This window comes from Plecotus auritus (genome assembly GCF_963455305.1).
Source record: "Plecotus auritus genome assembly, chromosome: 5".
NCBI lineage: Eukaryota > Metazoa > Chordata > Mammalia > Chiroptera > Vespertilionidae > Plecotus > Plecotus auritus.
Window position 1 is genome coordinate 48934064 of NC_137776.1, and position 20752 is coordinate 48954815.

Sequence of the window (20752 nt, forward strand, 5' to 3'; positions counted from 1 at the left end):
TAAGCCTCAGCAATGAAAGCAATAATCAAACATTCATTTCATGCAAAGGTACTGCTTACCTGAGTTATGCTGGTCTCATGCAACAGATTGAGAAGTATCTCTGTTTCCTAAGAGTCGCATAAGGTTGGTGTTATTTCTTCCTTAAATGTTTGATATTCACTGGTGAAACTATCAGGCCTGTGGTTTTTCTTTGTAGGAAGGTTTTGTTTTTTATTGTGGTAAAATATACACATTTTAATCTTTTTTAAGTGTACAGTTCAGTGACATTCACATTGTTGTGCAAACATCAGTCATTCATCTCCAGAACTTCATCTTGTTGTGCAAACATCACAATCATTCATCTCCAGAACTTCATCTTCCCCAACTAAAGCTTCATACCCCTTAAACACTTAACTCCCATTCTCCTCTCCCTGCCAGCCCCTGACAACTACCGGCTCCTCTTGTCTCCATTTTTTACTTCTCTAGGCAATTCATGCAAGAGGAATGACATAGCATATGTGCTTCGGTGATGGACTTTTTTCACTTAGCATAATGTCTTCAGGCTCATCCATGTTGTACCATGTCAAAACGCCTTCTTTTTAAAGGCTGAATAATATCCATTTTATGTATATACTAGAGGCGAAATCATGCGCAGTAAGGGTCCCTGGGCCTAGCCTGGCCTCCGTCGCATGGCTTCTGCCGCCCTGCGATGCTACATGAAGCTCCCCGCCCAGGACGCTCCACGATATGCTCGTGGCCCCGTGACTGCTCCGCGAGGCTCGCCTTGCCTCTTGACGGCTTTGCAAAGCTTGCTGCTGCCCCGCGAAGCTTGCCGCTGGACACTCCGCGAAACTCCCCCGCCCCATGGCTGCTTCACAAAACTCGCTGCCGCCTGGGTGACTGCTCCGCTAAGCTCACGGCCGCCCATGAAGCAGCCTGCCACTACCGCTCAACAGTTCCCAGGCCCGCCCCGCCCCAGCGCCCCCCTCATGGTGAGCGGCTCGGGGGCCAGGGGAGAGGGAGGACCGAGAGGTGCTCCCTGCACTTCATGGTGACCGGTCGCCCGTTCGGTCGTGACACCACCTAGCTCTTTATATACACTGAGTGGCCGGATTATTATGGTCTCTGAACGCATAATAATCTGGCCACTGAATGTATTTGTATCTCAAATGGGTACCAAAAGTATTCTAGACTTTTGCTGGAGATCAACCCCCTATTTGCCCTGAGCTTTCTATCAGCCAGTGTAAAGGGGAAAACTGATCAGGTTCACGATTTATAGTAACTTTGATATCAAATAAATGAGGTACCCAAGAGAAGTACACTGAGTGGCCAGATTATTATGCGTTCAGAGATCATCATAATCTGGCCACTCAGTGTATATTAGGATCATATTTTGTTTATTCAGTGGCTATTCGGGTTGTTTTTACTTTTTGTGCATGTGAGTAATGCTGCTATAAACACAGTATGCAAACATCTTTTTGAGTCCCTACTTTCACTTCTTTTGGGTACATATCCAGAAGTAGAATTACTGGATCATATGGTAATTCCATGTTTAATATTTTGAGGAATTGCCATACTATTTTCCATAGCAGCTACACCGTTTTATAATCCCACTAGCAATGCACAAAGGTTCTAATCTCTTCATATCCTTGCCAACACTTATTTTCTTTTTGTTTTTGTTGTGTTATTTAGATAGCCATCCTGCCCTGACCAGTGTGACGGTTGGGCATCATCCCGTGCACCTAGAGGTCACAGGTTCGATTCCCGGTCAGGAAATGTGCCTCGTTTGTGGGCTCAGTCCCTAGTAGGGGGCCTGTAGGAGGCAGCCAATCAATGTTTCTCTCTCTCCATCTCTCTCTAAAATCAATGAAAACATATTTTAAAAAATAACAGTAGTCATCCTAATGGATGTAATGTTTGTTTTTCTTTAAATTGCAAATTTAATTTTTTTAATAAATTTAGCCCGGTTTAGATTTTTTTCTTGTGCCGTTTTGGTGTTATTATTGGTAAACTGTGTTTTCAAGGCATTTGTCCCATCTAGTAAATGAAATAAAATTACTCATAATAGCTCCTAATTAGCTTTTCTACATCTATAGGTTCTGTGGTGATGTCCCTTTTCATTTCTGTTATTAGTAATTTGTGTTTTCTGAAACAAAAATATTTGAGATAATTCTTGCTAGGGGTTTATTAATCTTTTCAAAGAACCAACTTTTGACTTGGATTTTCTGAATTTTATCCATTTTTCTATTTGATTTCTGCTTTTTATTATTTCTGTCTTTCTGCTTACTTTGCACCTAATTTACTATTTTTCTGCCTTTTAAACAAGTGTATGGTTTTATTGATTTTATAGAGAGGAAGGGAGAGGGAGAAAGAGATAGAAACATTAGTGATGGGAGAGATTCATCAATTGGCTGCCTCCTACTGGGGATGGAGCCCACAGCCTGGGCCTACCCTGACCCAGAATCAAACCGTGACCTCCTGGTTCAAGGGTTGATGCTCAACACTGAGCCACACCAGCTGAGCTGCCTTTTTAAGATTTAAGCTGAGATAATTGATTTGAGATGATTCTTTCTTTCTAATAAATATTCCTCTAAACATAGCTGTGGTAACATTACATCCCATAAGATTTCAATATTATTCAGTTAACATATTTTCTAGTTTGCCTTAACATTTACTAACTCATGTAAATCTTTGACCCATAGGTTATTTAGAAGTGTGTTGCTTAATTTCTAAATAGTTAGGAATTTTTCTAGATATTATGTTTGAATAGAAAAGGAAAAATCAACAATTTACTTCTGTAAGAGAAGCACTTTATTTTATTTTATTTTTTAAAATATATATATATATATATATATATATTTTAATACATTTTATTGATTTTTTACAGAGAGGAAGGGAGAGGGATAGAGAGTCAGAAACATCGATGAGAGAGAAACATCGATCAGCTGCCTCCTGCACACTCCTCACTGGGTATGTGCCTGCAACCAAGGTACATGCCCTTGACGGGAATCGAACCTGGGACCCTTGAGTACGCAGGCCGACGCTCTATCCACTGAGCCAAACCGGTTAGGGCTAAATATATTTTTATTGATTTTTTTACAGAGAGGAAGGGAGAGGGATAGAGAGTCAGAAACATTGATGAGAGAGAAACATTGATCAGCTGCCTCCTGCACACCTCCTACTGGGGATGTGCCTGCAACCCAGGTACATGCCCTTGACCGGAATCGAACCTGGGACCCTTCATTCCGCAGGCTGACGCTCTATCCACTGAGCCAAACCAGTTAGGGCGAGAAGCACTTTAGATGTAAACATATAAATACATTTTTAAAAAAGATAGGCCATAAATAACAATGCATAAGATAGTTGGTGGGGTTATATTAATATTAGACAAAGTACAGTTCAAGAAAATTACTATTATCAGAGATAAGGAAATATTATTAATAAATCAATTCATCAAAAATATTACCATTTAATATTATGGTCAGAAAGCATACTCCATATGATTTTAATACTTTGGAATTTATTGAGACTTGTTTTATAGCCTAGGATATATGGTTTTTTTTTTAGGGTCTACCTTGGCAAATGTTCCATGTTCACTGGAAAAGAATGTGTATTCTGCATTAGATACTAGAGGCCTGGTGCATGAAAATTCATGCACTGGGGCGGGGGGTCCCTCAGCCCGGCCTGGCCCCTCTCACAGTCCAGGAGCCCTGAGGGGCAGGAGGCGACCTGGTGATCAGGGGAAGGTGATGCCCCATCATACCTCTGCTGCTGCTGCTGCCAGCAGCGCAAGCCTCGGCTGGCCCTGGTTACCTGAGCCTCAGGCAGCCCTAGGCGGCTGGGCAGCTGCTATCTGAGGATTGCCTGTGCCTTGGGCTGGCCCTGGGCGGCTGGGCAGCTGCCATCCAAGGCTTGCCTGCACCTTGGGCCGGCCCTGGGGGGCTGGGGGGCTGAGGGGACTGGGGGACTCCGGAGCGGAGCAGCTGGGCCCATCTGGGGGCGGGCCTGGCCTTGCTGCTCGCCTACCGTCCCAGTGGGGCTGAGGGGACTGGGCGCCACCATCTTGTGGCTGTGGGTGCTGCCATCTTGGAGAGCATGGCAGTCAATTAGCATATTCCCGCTTTATTAGATAGGATATTGTTCTTTCTATAAGTGTCATTTAAATTAAGTTGATAATCCTTTATTGATTTTTTAATGGTTTGTTTCTTAGTGTTCTATTTATTGCTGAGAGAGGGATATTAAAATCTCCAAGTATTACTGTGAATTTGTTAATTTCTTCTTTTAAAAAATTGTGTTCATTTTTGCTTCATGTATTTTAAAGTTTTTTATTATGTGCATGCACATTTAGGATTGTTATCTCTTGATAAATTGGCTCATCATTATTAAATGTCCCATTTTAGCTCTGAATAGTCTTTTTTAAAAGCCTACTTGGTCTATTAATATAGCTCCACCAGTACTTCTCATGCAGTATTTGCATGGTATCTCTTTTTAATATTGTAATGTATTTGTATTTTTATATTTAAAGTGTTTCTCTTATAGACAGTAAATAGTGCTTTTTTGTACAAATAGACAATCTGTGAATTTTCATTGGAGTTCATGTATATTGAATGTAAGATATGGTTGGGTTTATATATGCCTCCTTGATCTTTGATTACTAATTGTCCCATCTGTTTTTATTTCCTCTGTTCTTCCTTCCTTCTTTCCAGTGAATGGGATATTTTTAGCTGTACCTCTTTGTGTTATTTCAAATAAAAATACTGCTTACCCATACAGCTTCGTTTTGCAAATAATATCTTAGTTAATCCTGTACCCAAATTAGGGTATGCCAAAAGAGAGTTAAAAGTGTGTACATAAAGAGAGTGGGACACTCTGGTAGCAGAAACCAACTTTCTCCACTGGAATTATGGCTAACCCTGCTCTTCTCTTTTCCCCCCATCACAAAATAGGACCATGGCCTAGTAAACATTAAGCTATCATGATAGTCATAACATGAAGCACATATTTCTCTGTCACTACAGTCAATGTAACTGTATAGCTGCCTGTATACTGTCACACTCTTCTGTCACTTTCTTCTTCCACACTGTAAGGATCTTAGGAGCCACCCTGGAAAATAGGAAGAACTTCCTTCTAATTAAATTGATATCAGACAAGTGTCATTTTTGTGTAATCAGTCAAACAATTCACGAGCAGCTTGGTGCTGCCCTTTGAAGCTTTCAGTTTACTTGAGAAGGCATTTATGTAATTTTATTATGTATTATATTTATTATACAAATTTATATATTTATATAATAAAATATAAAGAGCAAAGCTGTGACTGTTACAGATAATAAAGATAAACAAATATGCTTATGTAGTTAATTAGAAAAACAGCTGCCTAAGCAGGACAAATTGCCTCATACTTAGGCCACACCGTATACTCTCTACAGGCTGAGAGCCTGCAAGGCACACACATCTCTGACATTTTCCTGAATTGCCTAATATCCAATCTTCTTATGACTTTTTGTCTCCAACTGTGTATAGAGGTTCTTGGTCATTTATAGTGGGAGAAGCTCATATATTATTTTTCTCTCTCTTCCTCTTCTATATGTAGACATAGATAAGTATCACATGATTATTTGAAGGATTGAAATTTCATTTTGATTTGGGTGGAATACGTTTACATCTTTTACACTTTTGAGCATGAATTGCCTCTCTAGGTGTAATCAGTTTCTACTTTTCAGCATAGAGATTTTATGAGTAGCAGTCAGTGCAGAAAGAGAGCTCTAAAAATAATAGTGCAAGTAGGGTTTGTTAGTCTTACGTGGCACACTGGCAGGAGAAAAGAACAAAGGCATATCAGAGGAAAGGTAGTGGTAGGCAGAGCATTTAACTTCATTGCTTCAACCAAGGAGCTTGCATTTAGTGGAGAAGGAAAAGCAAACAAAAAACAGGAGATTGGCACTAGCTATGGAATGTTTTATTTCTCATCACTGTCAGTCACATATGAATAGAACCATTACAGTCTTTTTGGTGTGTATAACTAAGCTTTTTTTTTTTTTTCAAATGGAAAATTTTGAATTTTATGTTCAAAAACATAATGAGATGTTTTTGACATTCTGCAGTTCATTTTGAAATTCACGGTCTTAAAACCCATTGACTTTCAATAAGGTGGTAAAGGGTGTACAATACATGTCATTTTTATGCCTAATAGCACCTTGGACAGTCTCTAGTGCATATTATGTACACACACCTTATAGCATCTGTTTCTACCTGACAGCTTACAGCATTAGGCTGAATGTCGGGTGCACAACTGAATGGGAGTGAAATGTTGAGCTGTATTACAATGGATTCTTACTGGAAAAAGTAAGATCTTTAGAGCTTCTTTTTTAGACTTTTCCATAAACATTTTAAACTGACATATTTGCCAATACATAATTAAGATGACATACTAATTAAATGTTTAGATTATTCTTCCAGAAATGGGGATGGATTTGGCAAGGCAACTGATGCGCTAGAATTAAAACATGTGTTTTGTACAGGGAAACCTATTTTGCAAATGTATTATTGACTATTCTTTTTAAAAAAATATATTTTTATTGATTTCAGAGAGGAAGGGAGAGGGAGAGAGAGATAGAAACATCAGTGATGAGAGAGAATCATTGACTGGCTGTCTCCTGCACGCCCCACACTAGGGATCAAGCCCGCAACCCCCGGCATATGCCCTGACCAGGAATCGAACCATGATCTCCTGGTTCATAGGTCGAAGCTCAACCACTAAGCCACGCCGGACTTGACTATTCTTTTTTTTTTTTTTTTTTTTTTTTAATATATTTTATTGATATTTTACAGAGAGGAAGGGAGAGGGATAGAGAGCTAGAAACATCGATGAGAGAGAAACATCGATCAGCTGCCTCCTGCACACCTCCCACTGGGGATGTGCCCGCAACCAAGGTACATGCCCTTGACCGGAATCAAACCCGGAACCCTTCAGTCCGCAGGCCGATGCTCTATCCACTGAGCCAAACCGGTTTCGGCGGGACTTGACTATTCTTAAAAGTATATGTATACAGGGTCGTTAGAGTTAAGAATGGCTGGGATCATATCTTAATACAATATGTCCTTATTTATTTGACTAATTTTCATATTATTTAACTCAGCCCAGGGAATGAGACAATAGGTTTGTTTTCTTATTCTACTACTATAGTACTTGGGGTTTTGGTCTAGTGGTCACAAAATTTCTCTTAGAAAAATGTTTTCCTAGAATTCTAACACAAGAATAATGAAATCACTTAAAACTTTTTAATACACAAAATCCAGATTCTTGGTTTACATGCTTTGGCCACATGCTAAAAATTAGGTAAGCAAATGCCTAACAAGGCAAAGTTGGTCAAGGCTGTGATTTATAAAGATTGTCAGCCAATGTTGAACACTAAATACTCTTTTCCCTTCTCTTAGCCTGATAATACTTGAGAAGAAAAACTATCATGCCCATCTTTCATTTAAAGTTATTCAGTTTGCCCAGCCAGTGTGGCTTAGTGGTTGAGCATCAACCTATGAACCAGGAAGTCATGGTTTGATTCCTGGTCAGGGCATATACCTGGGTTGCAGGCTTGATCCTCAAGTAGGGGGCCTGCAGGAGGCAGCTGATCAGTGATTCTTTCTCATCATTGATGTTTCTATCTCTCTTTCTCCCTCTCCCTTCCTTTCTGAAATCAATAAAAATATATTAAAGTTATTTAGTTTTCATGTCCTTTCACAGGTTGTAAACCTTTTGGACCAATTTTTGGCTATTAGATAAACAATACACTGTTCAATCCATATTGACTGATTAATTGTTTGTAATTTTTTAGGTACTAATTAGGATGAATGGGATTTGGAGAAATTCGATTTCCTGTCTAAGAATAAGAAATGTGCCACAGAGATACCAAAGTGGTTATCACCCAGCAGTCCCTCTGGGATCAAGGATTCTAACTGACCCAGCCAAAGTTTTTGAGCACAACATGTGGTGAGTTATCTTCTTAGGTCTGATATTATGTATGTATATTAAACATCAACAGTGGTACTGTTTTCATTTAGTGCCAAGAAAGGATTTTTAATGCTGATCACTTATGTGGTTGAGGCTCACTGATCCTAATTTAAGAGTTGCCAGTTCTAATTTCTTTGCAAATGAAATTAGAAAAGTGAAACTTCACAGTGCTTTCCTCAGCTTTGGGGTTCTTGCAGGCCCTCCCTGCTCACCCTGATCCTGATTTGCTAGAGTTACCACTCCAGGCCTCTTTTCTAGGTAGAGTCTTCCTCCTGCCCCACAGACCCTTCTTCTTTGCAAGTACTTGTCATCAACAAATGTAAATTCAGTACTTGCTGCTTACTAAACACCTGGAAGAACACACTGGCGTGACCCTAGTCCATGCTTTCAGGAATTCTACCCTCTATTTAGAAAGAGATGTTTATAGAAAATTTTTATAATTAGCAATACAAGGCAGCAAATTGTAAGGGACCAGCATGTTCTTACAAGGCCTATTGGTATATGCCTTGTAAGAACAACTCAACAATGCAAAATCACTTCTGTTTTAGCATAGTCTGAAGGTTTCTTTTTTCTTTTTTAATTTCAGCTTCATTGAAGTATAATTGACATATAAAGGAAGATTTATTTAAGTGGGGTAACTGAGATTAGAAGTATTTATTCCTTCTCCAGTACCTACTATAGGTGTTTTTGAATCGGCTTTGGGAGCAGAACATTCTGAGGAAAATGTCCTGAACACAGGCTCTGCCACTGGGAAGAAGAAAAGGGGCCAGGGCTAAAGATGTGAAGTTGCATGATATCTGCAGACAAAATTATTTTCTGACTACCTTCGGGGAACAAGGTGTCTAGGGCTAGGAAAGTGATTTGTGGATTTTTTATATTGTTATTGCAACAATATAAATTTTTAAAGGAAGTAGGTTGAGGAGAAACAACAAGATGGCGGTGTAGGTAAATGCAAGTACTCACATCCTCCCACAACCACATCAAAATTACAACTAAAATACAGAACAACCATCATTCAGAACTGCCTAAAATCTGTCTGAATAGAAACCTACAACTAGAGAATTAAAGAAGAAAGGACATTGAGACTGGTCGGAGGGGCAAAGGCACAAAATGGGCTGGTCTGACACCCATGTGTGGTGTTTTAATTGAGAGGGATATCTTGGCTGAGGAGGCTTCCCGTGAAGAGTAAGTGGTCCCAGCCCCACACCAGACCCTCAGCCCAGGCCTCCAGAGCTGGGAAGAGAAGTCCCCGTAAGTTCTGGCTATAAAACCAGTGGGGATTGTGCCTGAGTGACACAGAGGCTGCTGGAGTCCCAGGCAATTCCTCTTTAAGGGCCAGCACACGGACTTATTCAGACTCACTCCCTTGGAGCTCCAGCACTGGGATAGCAGTTTGAAAGGATTTAGGGCCATACAGGAAGGAACTAAGTTGTCTATCATCAGGGCAGGAATTGCGGGGGGGGCGGGGGGTAGCTGTCTCCTAGACCCATGGTCGGCAAACTGTGGCTCGCGAGCCACATGCGGCTCTTTGGCCCCTTGAGTGTGGCTCTTCCACAAAATACCATGGCCTGGGCGAGTCTATTTTGAAGAAGTGGCATTAGAAGAAGTTTAAGTTTAAAAAATTTGGCTCTCAAAAGAAATTTCAATCGTTGTATTGTTGATATTTGGCTCTGTTGACTAATGAGTTTGCCGACCACTGTCCTAGACAAAAGTGCTGGCAGAGGTCATTGTTCCTCTGCAAAGATCTCCCCACACACAGAGCTCACTGGCAGGCACCATAGCTGAGTCTTAATCAACCTGGCCCGTACTGTGTGCCCAGCCCTGAGATCTCACCCCACCCAATTTGCAGCCTCACCCAAGCTGTTTGCAGTGGCTTTTCCATATGAATGGCCTGTCCTGGCTCAGGCTTCAGACTTTCCTAAAATTTCTCAAACAAGTAGCAGCTGGACTCAGGGTGCCCCATACCTCTTGATAAGTGACCCCAGACTTGGCAGTAGCAGCAGCTTGCCAAGGTTCACAGCTTGGCCCCTCCTAGGTACCTACAAGCCCAACACAAGTAGCAGCCATCTGCAGATCATTCTATAGCTCCTGCTGGGTCGATGGTCTCAGGCAGGGCACCGACAGTGGCTGAATTTGCACCTTTTAGGAGGCTCCAGAGAAAGTGCACCTGGTGGACAACTTCAGATTATGCCAGATTACAACTCTATCATATCCATGAGTGATACACTCAAGGGGTGGACTCAGTGAGCACCAAAACCCCACTAAAGCAAGTCCTGTTCTGTAGGGGTGTCTCCTGCACAGCAGCTCTTCTGCTGTAGTCGCAGCTGGTCCTCACAGACAATTGCCCTGGAGGTCAATTCCTCCTAGTGATGCCAAGAGCAATCAAGCCTCAACTACAACAGGTCATTGCACACAGCCCACATAGGAGCCACACTTCGAGTACTCAGCTCAGGTGACTGGGGAGGCTGAGCAACTAGGCTTTACAGGACACCTACTACACAAGGCCACTTTACGAATTCCAAGAGACATAGCAGCTCTACCTAATACATAGAAACAAACACAGGGATGCAGCCAAAATGCAGAGACAAAGAAACATGTCAAAAATGAAAGAACAGGAGAAATTCCCACTAAATGAAAGGGAAACAGGCATACTACTGGATATGGAGTTCAAAACAATGGTTATAAGGAGGCTCAAGGAACTTAATGAGAACTTCAAGGAAGGAACTTAGAATGTCAACAACATAAAAAAAGGACCAGTCAGAAATGAAAGATATATTAACTGAGATGAAGAATAATTTACAGGGAATCAACAGTAGAGTAGAGGATGCCGAGACTCAAATCAGTGATTTGTAATATGAGGAAGCAAAAAAAACACCCACTCAAAAGAGCAAAAAGAAAAAGAATCCAAAAATATGAAGATAGTGTAAGGAGCCTCTGAGACAACTTCAAGCGTACGAACATTTGCATCATGGGGTGCTGGAAGAAGAAAGAGAGAAAGAAATTGAAAACCTATTTGAAGAAAGAATGACCGAAAACTTCCCCTACCTGGTGACAGAAACAAGTCCAGGAAGTGCAGAGAGTCCCAAACAGGAGGAACACAAATAGGCCCACCCCAGGACACATCATAAAATGCCAAGGGTTAAAGACAAAGAGGGAATCTTAAAAGCAGCAAGAGAAAAGCAGTTAGTTGTCCCAGAGGCTTCTTACACTATCTTCATATTTTTTCTTTTTTTTTCTTTTTTGCTCCCTTGTAGAAGGGAGCTTTATAGGAAGAAAAAGTTAAAGGAGTTCATCACCACCAAACCAGTATTACATGAAATGTTGAAGGGTCTTCTTGAAGGAGGAGGAGGAGAATATGAACAAAAAATGGCAATAAATACATATCTATCAACAATTGAATCTAAAAATCAAAATAAATGAACAAGAAACCTAATGAACAAAATAAACTGATGAATAAAATAGAGCCAGAGATATGGAAACATGGAACAGAATCTCAGAGGGGTGGGTGGGAAGAGATCAATCAAAGACCATATCTGCATATATGCATTACCCATGGACACAGACTATAGGGTGGTAAAGGCCTCAGGTGAGGCGGGATCCAAGTGGAGAAGGGCAATGGGGGGAAAATAGGAGGGACATCTATAATACACTCAACAATAAAGATTTTTAAAAAGAATTATTAACCATTAAAAAATAATAAAATAAAAAAAATAGGTTGACATTAATTAGTCCTCTACTATACAAATGGTAGCCACTAGCCAGCCACATGTGGTTATTGAGCACTTGAAATCTGGTTAGTCTGAATTGAGATTTGCTGTAACATGTTGAAGTCTTAATACAAAAAAGGTAAAATATATCATTTGTTAATTTTTATATTGAATTGTATGTTAAAATGATATCATTTTGGGTGTATTGAATTAAATAAGATATATTTTTAAAATTAATTTCACTCTTGACAGTACCACCCAGGGAACGAAGAACAAGAGTGCCGTGTTGAAGCGATCACTGCCATTCAGATTCCTCTTATTCCTGCAGCTGCCTCTCCTGGGGATGGGGCTGACCCCCACAGTCCTCACACCCAATGGGAATAAAGCTCATTTACTCCTGACATCTACACCCCCTGGAGCCCTCAGTGTCTCCACCCTGCCCCTCCCAGAGGTTCAGTGTTTTGTATTCAATGTCGAGTACATGAACTGCACTTGGGACAGCAGCTCTGAGCCTCGGCCCACCAACCTGACTCTGCACTATTGGTACGGGAACTCTGGTCATGACAAAATCCAGGAGTGTGGCCACTATCTATACTCTTCAGAGATCACTTCTGGCTGCTGGTTGGGAAAAGAGGAGATCCATCTCTACCAAACATTTGTTGTACAGCTCCAGGACCCACAGGAACTTGGGAGGAAGACCAAAACGAGGCTAAACCTGAAGGATCTGGTGATTCCCTGGGCTCCAGAGAACCTAACACTTCACAACCAGAGTGAATCCCAGCTAGAACTGAGGTGGAGCAACAGAGACTTGGGCCACTGTTTGGAGTACCTGGTGCAGTACCGGAGTGCCCAGGACCGCAGCTGGATTGAACAGTCAGTGGGCCACAGCTGTAGCTTCTCCTTGCCTAGTGTGGATGGGCAGAAACTCTACACGTTTCGTGTTCAGAGTCGCTATAACCCACTCTGTGGAAATGCTCAGCATTGGAGTCAATGGAGCCACCCGATCCACTGGGGCAGCCATACTTCAAAGAAGCCCATAGAGCCCCCATCATTGTTTGCACTGGAAGCAGTGCTCATCCCCCTTGGCTCTGTGGGGCTGATTGTTAGCCTCATCTTTGTGTACTGCTGGCTGGAAAGGACCGTACCCCGAGTTCCTACCCTCAAGAGCCTGGAGGATCTGGTTATCAAATACCATGGGAACTTTTCGGCCTGGAGTGGTGTGTCTAAGGAACTGGTGGAGAGCCTGCAGCCAGACTACAGTGAAAGGCTCTGCCACATCAGTGAGATTCCCCCAAAAGGAGATGCTCTAGAGGAGGGGCCTGGGGGCTCCCCCTGCAGCCAGCACAGCTCCTCTTGGACTCCCCCATGTTACACCCTGTAACCTGAAACCTGAGCCCTGATACCCTGACAGAACCCCAGGGTCCTGTAGCCCTAAATTGTACTACCTTCCCCTTTTCCAACCAGCCTGGGCCCAATGCTCCCCTCACCCCAACTGTGGCTGATTTTGAATTGTGTGCCCCCTATTACTGCTCCCTCATTCAATATCTCCTTCTTAAGAATTGCCCCTTTGTCCTGTACATGTTTGTCATCTCCCTCAATCCAGCCCTTCCTCTTCCTAGAATTCTTTCTACCTCCCTCCCAACTTCTTCCCATCTACCCTTCCGTTGTTCCCGAATCAATGAGAAATAAAGTTTCTGTTGATAATAAAAATAAATAAATAAATAAAATTAATTTCACTCTTTTTTCACTTTTTTAAAATGTGGCTACTAGAAAATTATAAATTATATTTGTGGCTCATGTTATACTCTTGGACAGTTGCTGAATTAAAACCATTTTGAGCACCATCACCAATATGGACAGTTGTGTCTTGTGAGATCATTGCTAGGCATTTAAACACCTAGAAGATCTTCCGGTCCAAGGCAGGCTTCTCCTTTACCAATTTTTCCCCTTCTTTAGACTAGTGATTAGCTGTGTGTGTGCTCTTTTTCCATCTGCTGCCCCAGCTCTTTTTGTGCAAGATTTCCTGCCTACTCATTTCAGTTCTGTTCTGTTCTGTCATAGGCTGTCCAGGAAACGAGGGTCAACTGGTCCAGTGACTAGCTTTGGGCTGCGGCACAAGAATCCCTTGGCGACTTATTATTTCGCTAGGTCTAGAGATATGGCCCAGAAAATTTTAATTTGAAAAAGCTCTTTTAGTAATTCTGTTGAACGAGGTTTAAGAATCCATGATCCAGTCTAATGGCTTTCAAACTTTTCTTTAGCAGTAGAATTTCTTTTCCAAGTCAAGTCTTAACATAGAATCCCAATATTTTTTTTTAATGTGTTTTTATTGATTTTAGAGAGAGGAAGGGAGAGAGGGAGAGAGAAACATCGACCGGTTGCCTCCCGCATGCACCCAGACCGGGGATTGAACCCACAACCTGGACTTGTGCCCTGACCAGGAATCGAACCAGCGGACCTCTCAGTGCACAGGCTGACGCTTAACTGACTGAGCCACACTCTCCAAGGCTAGGATCCCAATATTTAAAAGGTAAACACAAACCTACTCTGAATGAAGTGAGCCTGGAGACCTAGGGCATCAACAGCTCCACTTCCCTTTTCCTCTCTCTCCCACTTCTCATCCCTCACTGGCAGCCAGGCAGACCTTCAGGTTCTGTCGATCAAAGTTTGAGAAACCTTGATTGAGTCTTGTCAGGCATTCTTCTCTATAGCATACCCCACAATGGGTTCTGCAGCCTGTGCCAGGATGCCTCTAGTGACCTCTCTCCAAAGGCAGAGATGCTGTGACAGTGACGTAATAGGAAAGGAGTTGCTTCACACCGACTGAAAACCAGAAGACTGGTTTACTTTCCCTTCCTTCAAGTCCAAAGTTCTGTCCAAAAGTTCTCCCTTCCTTATCTTCTTTATATGTAAGAGTAATGTTTCTTCTTGGTGAATTTTGATTTTTAAAGTTGTTTCTAGAAAAGCATATGTCATTTTTCTCTCAGAGATGTTAGGATTGTCTACAGTTTGTTTCTCTTTAGCCTCTTGGTAAGGAATATTAATTCTGTACTAGAGGCCCAGTGCACGGATTCGTGCACTGGTGTGGTCCCTCGGCCTGACCAGCGGGGATCAGCAGAAACCGGCAGTCCTACATCCCCCGAGGGATGTACTAGCACGAAGGGCAGGCGGCTGGGGAGGAGCCTGAGCCCAGGCCAGGCGCCACACCGCTCCCGCTCATCCCAGCCCCACTGTGCCTGCTGCAGCCACCACTCGGTAGGCTCGCTGCCACTCTGCTGCGGTCTCCACGTGCCCGTCCTAGGGTGATACTGGTGTGCCCATGACCGAGAAGCGGCCGCGGGCTCACGCCCAGTTGGTCCTGATGCTGGTCCCGATGCTGGTCCCGGTCCAGATGGGGAGGGGTGTGCAGAGGGAGTGTCCGCAGCTGCGCTTGCTAACCATGATCCTGGCGTCTGGTGCCCATTGGTCAGCTGAGCAGCGCTCCCACTATGGGAGTGCACTGCCCACCAGGGGGCAGCTCCTGCATTGAGCGTCTGCCCCATGGTGGTCAGTGCGCATCATAGCTACCGGTCAAGCAGTCAAACGGTTGCTTAGGCTTTTATATATGTATAGGCATGATCCTCTTTTTAAATATTTTCTTGAGAAAAAATAGGCCCCTTTTTATTCAGTTTCTAATATCCTGAGAAAGATTTGCCCTCCTGATTCTGGATATTTGTATTATTAGTATCTACATCTGCCTATAGTTTTTTAAATAATTTGGTGAAATGAATTTCACAAAACATAAAATTAATCATTTTAAAGTGAGCAATTCAATGGCATTAATTACATTCACAATTTTGTGCAGCCAGCACCTCTGTCCACTTCCAAAACGTTTCCATCACTCCATAGTAAAACCCCTCACTTATAAAGCAGTTTATCCTCACCCTGCAGTCCCCCAGCCCCTGACAGTCACCAATCTGTGTTCTGCCTCTACAGATTTTCCTCTTCTAGACATTTCATATAGATGGAATCATATGATAGGTGAACTTTTGTGTCTGGCTTCTTTCACTTAACATAATGTCTTGGAGGTCATCCATATTGTGGCAGTCTCAGTACTTCATTCCTTTTTTGTTTTAATTTAATAAATCTTTATTGTTCAGATTATTACAATTGTTTCTCCTTTCTCCCCCCATAGCTCCCCTCCACCCGGTTCCCATCCCACCCTCTGCCCTTACCTCCTCCCAGTGTCCTCATCCATAGGTGTATGATTTTTGTCTAGTCTCTTCCCATACCTCCCACACCCCTTTCCCGCTGAGAATTATCAATCCGCTCCCATTCTATGCCCTTGATTCTATTATATTCACCAGTTTATTCTGTTCCTCAGATTTTTAATTCACTTGATTTTTAGATTCACTTGTTGATAGATATGTATTTGTTGTTCATAATTTTTATCTTTACTTTTTTCTTCTTCCTCTTCTTAAAGAATACCTTCCAGCATTTCATATAATTCTGGTTTGGTGTTGATGAACTCCTTTAGCTTTTTCTTGTCTGTGAAGCTCTTTATCTGACCTTCAATTCTGAATGATAACTTTGCTGGGTAGAGTAATCTTGGTTGTAGGTTCTTGCTATTCATCACTTTGAATATTTCTTGCCACTCCCGTCTGGCCTGCATAGTTTCTGTTGAGAAATCAGCTGACAATCGTATGAGTGCTCCCTTGTAGGTAATTAACTGTTTTTCTCTTGCTGCTTTTAATATTCTCTCTTTGTCTTTTGCTCTTGGCATTTTAATTATGATGTGTCTTGGTGTGGTTCTCTTTGGATTCCTTTTGTTTGGGGTTCTCTGTGCTTCCTGGACTTGTAAGTCTATTTCTTTTACCAGGTGGGGGAAGTTTTCAGTCATTTCTTCAAATAGGTTTTCAGTATCTTACTCTCTCTCTTCTTCTGGCACCCCCATAATTCGGATGTTGGTACACTTGAAGTTGTCCCAGAGGCTTCTTACACTATCTTCAGCTTTTTGGATTCTTTTTGCTTTTTGCTTTTCTGGTTGAGTGTTTTTTGCTTCTTTGTTTTTCAAATCTTTGACTTGATTCTTGTGTTCCTCTAGTCTGCTGTTGGGTCTCTGTGTTATATTTTTTATTTCAGTCAGTGTATGTTTAATTTCTAGTTGGTCCTATTTCATATCCTCGAGTGTCTCATTGAATTTATCTGCCTTTTCTAGGATATTCTTGAAAAACCTTATAACCATGGTTTTGAACTCTATATTCAGTCATTTGTTTTCCTCCATTTCTTTCATTTGTGATCTGTTTCTTTGTCTCCACATTTTCGCTGCTTCCCTGAGTTTGTAGGGTGGCTTTGTGTGCTAGGTGTCCTATATGGGCCAGTGGGTCGGCCTCCCAGTTACCTGAGATGGACATTCTTGGTGCACCCCTTTGTGGACTGTGTGTACAGCCTTGTTGTAGTTAAGTCTTGGTTGTTGCTGCTGTCACTGGGAGGAATTGACCTCCAGGCCAGTTGGCTGTAAGGACCCGCTGTGTCTATAATGGAAGAACTGCGCTGGAGACACGCTTCTGGGGCAGGACTTACTTCAGTGGGGCTTTGGTGCTCACTGAGTCTGCCTCTTGAATGTGTCACTTATGGATGTGAGTAGTTTAAATCTGGTGTCGTCTCACACTGACCACTAGATACACTAGCTTCTGGATCTCCAATGGGGTGCTGTCTGAGGCCACCCAGCAGGAGGTACAGCGAGAACTACAGTTTTTTCCTCTTTGCTTGGGGTTTGGAGGTTTTGGAGCTATCTGACCAGAGCTGCAGTTTCTTTGGTTAAACTGCGATAGGGCAGGCCATCTATATGCAAAAGTTGCTGCGTGGAGCTTGGATGGGTTTGTAGATTGTGCGGGGCATGGTCTCAGGGAGTCACTAGGCTAGGGTGTAGCAAACAGCAATGGCTGCCAGTCAGCCGTCTCTGCGTTTCCTTGTTTCCAAGTCCCGGCGTCTCGCGCCCCAGCGCAGTAAACAATGATTGCTGGGTGCACCTCTGCAAGAAAACCACCCTCACTTTCCGACCCGATGGCAGACAGTCCAGCTTTTCCCCGTAGGAGTTTGGGTCCCCAGCGTCTCCCCAGAAACTGTAGTTCAGAGTAATCGGGAGCTTGTCTCCCTTCGGGTTGAAAAAAGCAGCGCTCCCCGTTGCCCGTCGCCAGCCCGATTCGCGCGCCCCGTACCTCAGCTTTTCAGCTCTTGTGCACGTCTCAATGCTCTTTTCGCTTTCCTTCTAGTTGTAGAACTTCCACTCAGCCAACTTTCCCATGGCTCTGGGTGCTAGACATTTAGTCTTTTAGTTGTAGTTTTGAAATTGTTGTGTGAGGCAGCAGTTTAGGTGTTTACCTATGCCACCATCTTGGTTTCTCCTTCATTCCTTTTTATGACTAAATAATGTTCTGTTGTATGCATAAGCCACAGTTGGTTTATCCATTCACCCACTGATGGAAATTTGGACTATTCCCACCTTTTGACTCTTGTGAGTAGAGATGCTTTGAACATGTGTATATATGTACTTGTTTTAGTCCTTGTTTTCAATTCTTTGAGGTATGTGCCCAGGAATGTAGTTGCGAGGTCACATAGTGAATCTATGTTTAACTTTTTGAGGATCTACCAAACTATTTTCCATAGTGACTGAACCATTTTATATTCTTCTGATAGTCTTTTAATTATATTTAGTACATTCATTAATTTGGGGGTGGAGGGGCGGGCATTGACATAAAACTGTATTCAGAATCCTTTTGAGAAATGGCCCAGAGATCTGTCTGCATTGAGCAAGTTAAACAGTTACTTGGAAAAATCACTCCTCATTCCATGCTGTTCCAAGTGTGAGTGTGTAGCAACTTTTCAGGGGAACCCTGACATTTATAAGAAAGCAGAAAGCAATTATATTATCAGCTAGGCCAGTGACTTTCAAGCTTTTTGGCATGATCCACAGTAAAAAGTGCAGCTTACATCATGGAGCAGTATACATAAAATATGCTTATGAAATAGGAACAGAAGTTTTCTGTCCATTTTTACCATGTGATGCATGCCCAGATAGTTTCCATTTATTTTTTTCTACTCTGTTTCTTTCTCTTTTTAATTGTCAGACTAAATTGATTTCTTGACTCACTAAGAGATGTGACCTTTAGTTTAAAAAATACTGGTCTAAGCCATTCTCTGTAGATCCAAGGCAGGACCTGTATGTTGTGAAATGTCTTTCTATTATATAACCCATTTAAATAATAGTTTCCAGAATTCCAATTGAGTTCAGATATCAAGGATTGAATTTTTTCTTATTATATAGTATGAATTTTCTTTAATTATTGTATTTATCTTTGATTCCTCTCGCCCTGTTACATACACAGTTCTTTAATACAGATAAATATTTTCTCTGTATTATGACAAATGTCATAATACCTTCATTATGACATTTGTCATTAGAGACTAGTTTAGATGTTGAGAGCACAATCTGGCTAGCTGTCTAAATTTGGGAAGTTACTTTATCTGTGCCTCAGTTTCTTCATCTTTAAAATGGAATAATATCTATTCTCATAGGATTGCTGTGAGGATTATATATATCCTATGTAATAAAAGGCTAATATGCAAATCGACTGAATAGTGAAACAACTGGTCGCTATGACACATACTGACCACCAGGGAGCAGACGCTCAACACAGGAGCTGCCCCCTGGTGGTCAGTGTGCTGCCACAGGGGGAGCACTGCTCAGCCAGAAGCCGGGCTGACGGCTGGAGAGCGCAGCAGTGGTGGTGGTGGGAGCCTCTCCCTCTTCCGTGACAGCGCTAAGGATGTCCAACTGATTGCTTAGGCCTGCTCCCCCAGGCACAGGCTGGGCTGAGGGATCTGCCCCACCGCCCAAGTGCATGAATTTCGTGCACCAGGCCTCTAGTATAATATAAAGTGTATACACATAGTAAATAAGCAACACATAAGAATCAGCTATCTTATTGTAACCATTTTCTAACATGTACTTTAGTTACTTAGGTATCTATTTTATCTTCATTATTAGATTAATATGTCTGTATCATAGCTATATTCCTTATTTAATAAACACCTAATAAGTATGTTTGAATAAGTGGATCAATATAGATAAATATGAGATCCAGTTCATATCTATTAGAAGTTTATAACTAGACTGAGAGTTAATATAGTGGCTAAATATGGGCTTCAGAATCTAAAAAATCTGAATTTAAATTTTGACTCTACCCCTTTCAAGGTATGTGAACTTGAGCAAGTTCCTTCAGGGGAGGTTGTGAGTATTAAAGGACATAAATATGTAAAACTCTTAGTAGTAAGTTACAACTAAAAGGCATCATTCTTATTAGATGGAGGATTGACATATATACCAATGAATAAAGAAACAATAAAGAGGAGTGTATGCAAGGTCATACAATGAAAACAGTGAAGAACATACTAATGGTCTGCAGAATAAAAAACATTCCTTCTCTCTAAAGATACTTCTGAGAACCTCTCTGTTATTTTCAATTACTTTGTTACAATAAATTCCCAGAAGTATAATTCATAGATCAAACAGTACAAGGCGTTTTTCCCCCTTGGGTAGTGGTGGTGGTGGTGTTGGTTCTTAAATACTTGATTATTTTCCGTTTGTTTGTCCATTATTTGTTTCTATGCTTAAATTCTATTGCAATTGTATTTATTGCTTATAAACTTGAATGATTCTTATTGCTGTCTGTTGGGTTTGGGTATACGTGAATCAGACTTTTCTAATATAAAGAACTACCATAAAACTACAGTTCTTGAGGAAGTCCCATAAATACAGTAGGAACATTTTACAGGTTTCAGTGGGGATTCTGTAACTGTACAGTGGAAAATCTGTTCTGCAGTGGCTTAGGGTATAATATTACCCTCACTTAGCAGTTAAGAAAATGAAGCAACATAAATAACAGTGTAAGGAAGTTAGAGCAATTTAAAAAATAACTAAAACCTATTAAATGCTTAGGAAGAAGCAATTTAAACTAACAGTTTAAAACTTGCTTAAAGCTAAAGACCACATATACTCTCATTGTCTCAGAGCTTGGTT

The 20752-nt window shown here is 41.6% G+C and overlaps 1 protein-coding gene across 2 annotated transcripts in view; it reads left to right on the plus strand.

Annotated features, from left to right (window-relative positions):
* The window catches only part of METTL8 (methyltransferase 8, tRNA N3-cytidine), an 81290-nt gene that overhangs the window by 23472 nt on the left and 37066 nt on the right, over nt 1-20752 (plus strand). Inside the window, exons 2-3 of one of the 2 annotated variants that reach the window (XM_080668803.1) lie at nt 7809-7963; nt 11944-13540. In XM_080668803.1, coding sequence (XP_080524929.1) covers nt 7821-7963; nt 11944-13072 — 1272 coding nt within the window. In that variant the 5' untranslated portion in view covers nt 7809-7820 and the 3' untranslated portion in view covers nt 13073-13540. Of the gene's footprint in view, nt 1-7808; nt 7964-11943; nt 13541-20752 lie in introns of those variants that run through there. The other variant, XM_080668802.1, reaches the window with a different exon arrangement.